The 10,096-nt window shown below is 43.4% G+C and overlaps 1 protein-coding gene across 1 annotated transcript in view; it reads right to left on the bottom strand.

Annotated features, from left to right (window-relative positions):
- Positions 1-5,707: 5,707 nt before the first annotated feature.
- The window catches only part of LOC140421968 (uncharacterized), a 73,702-nt gene continuing 69,313 nt past the window's right edge, over positions 5,708-10,096 (bottom strand). Inside the window, exon 3 of the mRNA XM_072506956.1 lies at positions 5,708-9,528. Within this exon, the coding sequence (XP_072363057.1) occupies positions 8,694-9,528 (835 nt within the window). The 3' untranslated portion in view covers positions 5,708-8,693. The remainder of the gene's footprint in view (positions 9,529-10,096) is intronic.

The raw sequence follows: 10,096 nt of genomic DNA, 5'->3' as shown, positions 1-10,096 counted from the left end.
GGCCGAATGGTCTCCTTCTGTGCTGTGAGCATTCTGTGATTCTATGCTGCAAATCGTGGGATCTCCATGATCCACCAGGAAGTTATGGAATGGGGAGAATCGAGAGTCCCTCAAGTGTTGCCCCTCCCTGTCTGGGTCAGGTTAGATGAATAGCCATCAGACAACATCCTTCTCCCTCTCCAACTACGAATCTCTGTCCCCCACAACCCACATTAATCACTTTGAACTTGAACAAAAGGAGCTATCTGGCGGAAGGGAGACCAAATTCAAGGAGACTCAGCAGAGGTGGCAGCAGAGTGGTGTTGAATTCACACAATGAGATAGGAGATGAATCAGTCTTGTTGCCGATGGTACAGAATGTCCAGCAGAGGCAGTGTAGATGGAGCCAGATGTCCAATCTGGGCCAGAGCCCCTTGTATGTGATGCTGCTGGATCAATGTTAAAACGGCAGACTGAGACTGTGTAGTACAGCAAGGCAATATTACTGGTTTCACAAACCAGAGGCCATGTCACATCACCCACATCTCTCCACACTGCGTTTGACAAAGGACCTGTATCCCTCATCGGGTATCCCTGAGATTGTTGAATGTCTCAGCCATTAAGAATTGAAAGGAAGGCTGTGGGGCTCTTTGTCTTAGCAGACAAGCAGACTCCTGTTGGACAGCCTGGGATGTGAAATGCAGATGGCTTTTGTACAGCTCTCTTTGAATTTTGTCTGTATGGCCCACAATGTGTCTTCGGTGGATCTTCAGTGATAACGAGGTGCAAGTTTTCTATCTACTACCAGATCGCTCCTTTTGTTCGAGGGCATCTCTCTTAAACAGACATAGATTCAGTCATATTTGTGTCTTTGTTCAGTGACCATGTCTCTCCACTGGTTGAGATCGTTGTCCCTCAACATGTCACACAATCTTATCAAAACTTCACAGGACTGTTGTCCCAAAAGCTTAGCTTATGTCTCTCTTTATGAACATGATATGTCAGACAGCATCTCGGATTTTAAGCATAGAGCTGGATTCTCCACTGTCAGGATTTTCCGTTGCACCGGCAGTGCACTGACACCCGGGAATTTTCCAATGGCGTGGGGCTGCCCACAATGGGAAATCCCATTGGCCGGCTGGCAGGACGGAGAATCCCGCTGCCGGAGGGGGTGGCGCATATACAACTGGTGCAGCGGGACGGAGAATCCCACCCATGGTTTTCCTTTTAAGGTTCAGAGGTAATTGATCAAAATATTGTCAACAGAAAGGCAACTTATTCATCTCATCTACACGTTCCTGAATCTCACTGGAATATAGGTGGACACCAGATTGATACATTCCAGTTAACTACATCCAAGGTGAGTTATTCTAATTCCTTTCTGTCCAGGACAATCAAACATTCCCATCTGATCTCAGGTATTAACATAATCTGTTTGTTTATTCTTTATTGTCGCTGTCAGGCTGGGGTTGTTCACCTTGGAGCAAAGGAGGTTATGGGGAGATTTGATAGATGTGGACAAGGTTATGATAGAGTTAGGTAAGGTGGATAAAGAAAAGCTGTTCCCATTAGCTGATGGGACAAGGATGAGGGGGACACAGATTTCAGGTTTTGGATAAGTGTTTCAGGGGGATGTGAGGGAGAATATTTTTACACAGCGAGTGGTAATGACCTGGAACTCACTGCCCACGAGGGTGGAGGAATTGGAGATAACGACCAATTTCAAAATGAAATTGATGGGCACTGGAAGGAAATAAACTTGCAGGGGAACAGGGACATCGAGGGGGAATGGGACTGACTGGATTGTTCTACAGAGTCAGCATGGACCCCAGTTACTGAATGGACCTTGTTGAAGGTAACTTTGTGACATTGAACCGGAATCTATGCAGCTGTTGATCGAAATGAACAACTTTTTCACCAAATATTTCTGACTCTTGACCAATGAGAAAAGTGTTACCAGCTTCCCCACAACAAATTGAGGCAATCAGCTTGGAGCCTCTTCTAACGATGAACTAAAACTTGTGTCAAACAGGGCGTTCTGGAATAGCTGGTACTCTGACCCCTTCCTGACCTTAACACCAGTTTTTTTTTATTCTTAAAGCTACAGTACAGTATTTGACACTTAAAGAGACAACCACTGAAGACATTTCATCACCGAGCTTACGTACAGGATAATTTATAAATTACACAAACGTGTTAATGAGGTGATGTCTAACTGATCCTGATGGCTGACTCCAGCTATTCTCCATGGAATCACCGCTCTTTTTAGTGACTACAATGTACTGACATCACCAAACCTAAACACATAGAGCTTTCATACTCATCGATCCTCAAAGAGGCTGAATGCGCCCCGGTGCCCAAAGCGGGGGTCACAGGAACAGGGTACAGAGGAGCCAAAGAGAAACCATTTAGGTCCAGAACATTGTGAAAATCCTTTTACTCTGGTTGTCTTTGATCCTCAAGTCATTTTTGCTTTTTTAAACCATGTTCGGTTTCATTAATAAACTTGTATCAAGAAAAATATTTTATTTTTCTGGACTTTTCATGATTAGATTGATGCACTTTAGGGAAAGTGGGTGAGAGGGGTTGACAGGCTCTTTAACAGAAAGCGAGTCCCTCTGAGGTAATTGGCAAAGGAGCCAGAGGGAGGAATGAGATTTTATTTTATTTTTTGACACAGCGAGTTGTTCTGATCTGCCTGAAAGTAGATTCAATTGTATCTTTCCAAAGAGTAAATACTTGAAAGGGAAGAATTTGCAGGGCTGTGGGGAAAGGGCAGAGCAGTTGGATGAATCAGAAGAGACCTTTCAAAGAGATAGCAGGGGCACAATGGGCTGATTGGACTCCTCCTGCACTCCTCCTGCAGCCTGTGAATCTGAGTCTCCTATTTTTGTGCAGGTTAAAAGGGACAGATTTCATTGCAGCCTCTTCCTTGTATATGTATTTAAAGAGACAAGTTTATCTTTAGCTCTGAGTGACCACTATAACAATTGGCTGGAGGCCCATTTCCCAGTCAGTCCTCCAGCACCTTCCTGTCTCTCTATTAGTGCGACGCCCATGGCAGTTTCCCAACTGGGGCACAGGCCCCGTTATTCTCAGCTAAATCGGGCAGGAGATACAGAAGTCTGAGAACACGCACGAACAGACTCAAAAACAGCTTTTTCCCGCTGTTTCCAGACTCCTAATTGACCCTCTTATGGACTAACCTCATGAAATGAAAATCGCTTATTGTCACAAGTAGGCTTCAAATGAAGTTACTGCGAAAAGCCCCTAGTCGCCACATTCCAGCTCCTGTTCGGGGAGGATGATACGGGAATCGGATCGTGCTGCTGGCTTGCCTTGGTCTGCTTTCAAAGCCAGCGATTTAGCCCTGTGCTAATCAGCCCCAGTTATTAACACTACACCCTGTATGCTTCATCCGATGCCGGTGCTTATGTAGTTACATTATATACCTTGTGTTGCCCTATTATGTATTTTCTTTTATTCCCTTTTCTTCCCATGTACTTAATGATCTGTTGAGCTGCTTGCAGAAAAATATTTTTCACTGTACCTCGGTACACGTGACAATAAACAAATCCAATCCAATCCAATTCAGCCCACAATTCCGTCTCCTGCCTGTCATTGACATGAGCAATACACAGACAATTGCCCGAGGCTCAAATGGGAAGTTAAAACTTGTGACTCTAAATCAACACTTCAACATTTGTCAGTGAAATGTTATTTATACTGGGGGTTTTTATGATTAGATTTAGGCACTGGAGGCAAAGGGTAGGGGTTTTAAAGGGTAACTTTCCCTTTCTAACTCTGTATTGTCTATAGCGTGAGCCATGGCTCAGTGGGCAGCTCTCTCACCTCTGAGTCAGAAGGTTGTGGGATCACAATCCCAGTCAGGGACCTGTGGACAAAAACCAGTTCCAACATTCGTCGTCGCAGCACTGAGGGAATGCTGCACTGTCAGGACAGCCTTCTTTCAAGTAAGATGTTAAACTGAGGCCCTGTCTGCCCCTCTCAGGTGGATGTTCCCACAGCCACTATTTTGAAGACGAGCAGGGGAGTTATCCCCGGTGTCCAGGTCAATATTTATCCCTCAGTCAACATCACTAAAACAGATCATCTGCTCATTATCATATTGCTGTGTGTGGGATCTTTCTGCATGTAAATTAGCTGCTGTGTTTCCTACATTACAACAGTGACTACACGTCAAAAGTACTTAATTGGCTGTAAAGCACTTTGGGACATCGTGGGTGTGAAAGGTGCTATAGAAATGCAAGTTTTTAAATTGAAGGTTTCTGTTATCTGATGTTGTTATCCGGAACTTTATTGATTTCAGCCACCCCCAACTTACCATTTAATAAATTCACTTTGGTTCAGACAAGACTTTAACCAATTAAGACAAAGGCAGTATTCTCTGGATAGTAAATTTAAAAATAAGTTTATTAAATGAAAAAGCTTTACTGAACAACTTTAAGACATTGACTTTTCCAACTTCATGTGGGTGATCAGTCTGTAGAAGCGTAACCCACTCTGGCTCCTTCTTTGACAGTAATTCTTGTGGGATTCAGCCTCGGGAGTCTGGCTCCTTCTTTGACAGTAATTTCCTTGGAACTCGGCCTCGGGAGTCTTCAGTACTTGGCCAGTAAGGAAGACCTTCAGAACCTCTACTTTTGTCCCCAAGTGACCATTACCTCACGTCAGAGTTGGGCCTGTTGTAACATGACAATTGGTCAATTTGGTCACTAGATTAATTTAATTGGATCCTAATTACTGACACCACCTTCTCTCATTATCTCAGACAGGAATACAATAGAACGGTTTCATAATATCCCTTTATCTGATTCTATACAATCCCTTATTCATACAGTTTCAAATGTTGAGGCTAATCAGAGGTTGAAGGTCTCTCTTTCCAGTACATTTATCCTCATTGCACATTCTTCACATGCACAGCAATTAAGCTTTTACATTTTTACAGCAAATAAAACTCAATCTCTTACTGTAACTACTGATTCATTATTGATTATTTTATTGTAACTCAATTAAGGCTCATTACTGAATCAGTCATCTGTTACTGACTGGTAGCTAATTAATACAGTAATCTTTAATTAATACATTTGGTTAATACAATATCCACTGGTTGAAAAAGACTTTTATGGAAGACAATCACTTTCTTTCTTACTAACTTTGATTGGATTGAACAATGAGTCTTAGACTTGAGCCAGACTTTGGCAGGATGATACCCTGTAGCTTTACAAAATTTTGGAACAATGTTACTTTAAACAGTTTCGCCTCATTCAGCAGTTTCTAGAAACAGTTTGGTTTATACAGAATGAATTTTTAAAATAAAGGTCCAGTTTCAGAATTTAACATGGCTTCCTTAACCTTGTTACTTATAACAGTGAAGTTGGACGAGTGATTGATCTTTTAAACAAAATATTATTAATGAGGCATACCCAGAATTTCCGACATTACAACAGTGACTAAACTTCAAAACTACTTCAAAGGCTGTAAAAAGCTTTAGAAGATTGTGTGGTCATGAAAGGTGTTGTAGAAATAGATATAGAATCCCTTGAGTGCAGAAGGAGGCCATTCAGCCCATCGAGTCGGCACCGACTCTTCCAAAGAGCAATCTACCCATATCCACGCACCCGTAACGAAAGAGAAAATGCTGGAAAATCTCAGCAGGTCTGGCAGCATCTGTGGGGAGAGAAAAGAGCTAACGTTTCGAGTCCAATGACTCTTTGTCAAAGTTAACAATCAGAGAATGTGGGGAATATTTATACTGTGGAGAATGAAAGATGAGTCATAGCCACAGAAACCCAGGGAAACGGGGTAATATTTCCCACTTTCTCTGTCTGTTAGCTTTGACAAAGAGTCATTGGACTCGAAACGTTAGCTCTTTTCTCTCCCTACAGATGCTGCCAGACCTGCTGAGATTGTCCAGCATTTTCTCTTTTGTTTCAGATCCCAGCATCCACAGTAATTAGCTTTTATCCACTCACCCGTAACCCCATAACCTAACCTGCACATCCCTGGACAGTGAGGGGCAATTTATCAGGGCCAATTCTCCTAACCCATATATCTTAGGACTGTGGGAGGAAGCCAGAGCACTCAGTGGAAACCCACAGACATGGGAGAACGTACAAACCCCACACAGACAGTGACCAAGGTCAGAATTGAACGTGGGTCATGGTGGGGTGAGGCAACAGTGCTAACTACTGTGCCACTGTGCCGCTCAATTAAATGTAATTTATTTTTACAACTTGTCAAACTTGGATATATCACACTCGGTCCACTCACGAAGATCACTCATAAAGACTGAGACTTGATTTTATGTAACAACCATGTTTTTCACTGCATTTCAAATACCCTGTGAAAATCCAAACACAGTATCTCATGAAGGTATTAGATTTAAAACAGAATGACTTGTTGTGATTTGGGATTCACTGCCTGACAATGGTGCAGGAAGTAAATTCTACTGTAACTTTCAAAAGGGAACTGGACAGATTCTGCAGGAAAATAAACTTGCAGGGTGATGGGACCAATTAGACTGTTCGTTCAAAGAGCTAGCATGGGAATGGTGGGCTTAATGGCCTCCTTCTTTGCCCTTTGATTCCTGTTTACATTTGAAGAAAATCTTAGACTTGAACCAGAGTTTGGCAGTATTTGGGAATTACCTGAAACCCACTTCCGAGGAGGGGGGTAGAAACGGAGATGATGGAATGTTTACAAAAGGAAATTGGATGGGCCTTTGAGGGAAATAAACCTACAGGGATACGGGAATAGAACAGGGCAATCATTTGATCAATAGAAATCTACAAGTTGTGAATCTTTGGAATTCTTTACCCCAGAGGGCTGTGGGAGCTCAGTCATTGAGTGTGTTTAAAGCAGAGACTGACAGATTTATAAATACCAATAACACAAAGGGATATGGGGATAGTGTGAGGAAAAGCATTGAAGTGGATGATCAGCCATGATCGTATTGAATGGTGGAGCAGGCTCGACGGGCTGAATGGCCAACTCCTGCTCCTATGTTCCAATGATACAAAGATAGGTAGGAAAGTAAATTGTGAAGAGGACATAAGGAGGTTACAAAGGGATATAGATAGGTTAAGTGAGTGCGGAAAACATCTGTAAAATTGAGTATTATGTGGGAAAATGTGACATTGTTCATTTTGGCACAAAGAATAATAAAGCTTATTATCTAAATTGTGAGATATTGCAGAGCTCTGAGACTCAGAGGGATCTGGATGTCCAAGAGCATGAATCACAAAAGACAAGTATACAGGTACAGCAAGTAATTAGGAAAGCTAATCGAATGTTATTGTTTATTGTGAGGGGAATTGAATACAAAAGTAGGGAGGTGATGCTTCAGTTATACAGGACATTGTGGTGGGACCACATCTGGAGCACTGTGTACAGTATTGCTCTCATTTAAGGGATGATGTAAATGTGTTGGAAGCAGTTCAGAGAAGGTTTACTGGACTCATACCTGGAATTGGAGGCTGGTCTTATGAGGAATGATTGGACAGGCTGGGCTTGTGTCCGATAGAGATTTGGTGACTTGATTGAACCGTAGAAGATGCTGAGGGGCCTTGATGTGGAAAGGATGTTTCTTCGTGTGGGAGAATCTAGAAATTGGAGTCACGTTAAAACTAATAACTTGTCCACTTAAGGCAGAGGAGAACTTTTTCTCTCCGAGGGTCGCGAGTCTTTGGAACTCTCTTCCTCAAAGGGCAGTGGAAACAGAGTCTGTGAATATTTTTAAGACAGAGCTGGATAGAGTCTTGATAAGAAGGTGAAAGGTTATCGGGGGGGGTCGCCGGGAATGTGGAGTTGAGGTTACAATCAGATCAGCCGTGAACTTATTGAATGGTGGAGCAGGCTCGAGGGGCCGAGTGGCCTACCCCTGCTCCTAATTCGTATGTTATCACGCCTTTATAATAGATTGTAGCATTTGCCCTCCTACTGATGTCAGGCTAATGTCTGTGGTTCTCTGTTTTCTCTTTCCCTCCTTACACAGTGGGGTTACATTTACCACCTTCCAATCTGCAGGAACCATTCCAGAATCTATAGAATTTTGAAGATGATCACCAATGTATCCACTATCTCTACAGCCACTTCTTTTAACACTCTGGGATGTGGAGCATCAGCTTTTGGGGATTTATTAACTTTCAATCCCATTAATTTCTCCAGTACTACTTTTTCACTAATACTAATCTCTTGCAGTCCCTCCTGCTCACGAGTCCCTTGGTTCTCTCGTGTTTTTGGGACGATTTCTGTATCTTCCTCTGTGAAACAGACACACATTGTTTAGTTTCTCTGCCATTTCCTTATTGCCCATTATAAACTCTCCTGTCTCTGCCTGGAATGGACCCACATTGGTCTTTGCTAATCTTTTCCTGTTCACATTCCCATAGGAGCTTTTCCAGTGGGTTTTTATGTTTCTCCCCAGTTTGCTCTCATATTCTAATTTCTCTTGATCAGTTTATTGATCCTTCTTTGCTGAATTCTAAAACAAGTTCACAATCCTTAAGCTTACACTTATTTTGGCCATTTTAAGAACCTCTTCCTTTGATCTAATGAATTTTTAATATTTCTTGTTCGCCACAGTTGCATCACTTTTCCTGTCTCAGATTCACTGAAAGAGAAGAGAGAACGAAATGCAGTCCTGGGTGTAATTGAAGCAGAAACAATGACAGTAGAATCCATCACTGTAATCAATTGTGAACTTGTTGGTGTCTCAGCAGGGACCAGGAAACACAGAATCCCTTCCCACACTGAGAACAGGTGAACGGCCTCTCCCCAGTGTGAACTCGCTGGTGTGCCTGCAGGCTGGATAATTGAGTGAATCTCTTCGCACACTGAGAGCAGGTGAACGGCTTCTCCCGAGTGTGAACTCGCTGGTGTGTCTGCAGGCTGGATAATTGAGTGAATCCCTTCCCACACTGAGAGCAGGTGAACGGCTTCTCCCGAGTGTGAACTCGCTGGTGTGTTTGCAGGCTGGATAATTGAGTGAATCCCTTCTCACACTGAGAGCAGGTGAATGGCTTCTCCCCAGCATTAACAAATGTGTGACTCCGCAGGTTGGATAACCGAGTGAATCCCTTCCCACACTGAGAGCAGGTGAACGGCCTCTCTCCAGTGTGAACTCGCTGGTGTGCCCGCAGGTTGATTAACTGACTGAATCCCTTCTCACACTGAGAGCAGGTGAACGGCCTCTCCCCTGTGTGAACTCGCTGGTGTGCCCGCAGGGTGATTAACTGACAGAATCCCTTCCCACACTGAGAGCAGGTGAACAGCCTCTCCCTAGCATGAACACGCTGGTGTATCTTCAGGCTGGACAACTGAGTGAATCCCTTCCCACACTGAGAGCAGGTGAACGGCCTCTCCCCAGTATGAATTCGCTGATGTAAATTCAGGCGAGATAACTGAATGAATCCCTTCCCACACTGAGAGCAGGTGAACGGCCTCTCCCCAGTGTGAATTCGCTGATGTAAATTCAAGCTAGATAACTGAGTGAATCCCTTCTCACATTGAGAGCAAGTGAATGGCCTCTCCCCAGTGTGACTACGTCGATGAATCTCCAGCTCTGATGGGACTCTGTATCCCTTCCCACAGTCCCCACATTTCCACGGTTTCTCCATATTTTGGGTCTCCTCGAGTCTCTCCAGGTTGGACTATCAGTTGAAGCTTTGACCGCACACAGAACACGTGTATGGTCTCTCCTCGCTATGAAAGGTGCAATGTTTTTTCAGGCTGTGTAACTGGTTAAAGCTCTTTCCACAGTCAGTGCGTGTGTCTCGGTGCTTTTCCAATCACAATGAAATCTTTTGAAGCAAACAGGTTGGGCAAACATTACTCCTTCTAGATAATGGCCGATGAATCGAGTGACTGTCAGAACTAGACGGATGTTTGAGATTTCGGTCTGTAAATCCTATCTTTTAACATTCTGTAAAAGGAGTTTACAAAAGACATCACTGTCAGTGCAGGATAGAAATTCAGAACTGACAATTGTAGTTTCTCTGGAACATTCTTTCCTCTCTTGATCCCCAAAAGTTGCAAATCTCCATCCCACACACTCTCCCTCCATTCTCACTCTGCTGTATCTAATAGTCACTCT

The sequence above is a fragment of the Scyliorhinus torazame genome, chromosome 5, assembly GCF_047496885.1.
Source record: "Scyliorhinus torazame isolate Kashiwa2021f chromosome 5, sScyTor2.1, whole genome shotgun sequence".
In the NCBI taxonomy this organism is placed as follows: Eukaryota; Metazoa; Chordata; class Chondrichthyes; order Carcharhiniformes; family Scyliorhinidae; genus Scyliorhinus; species Scyliorhinus torazame.
This window is presented reverse-complemented; position numbering and strand designations above follow the sequence as displayed.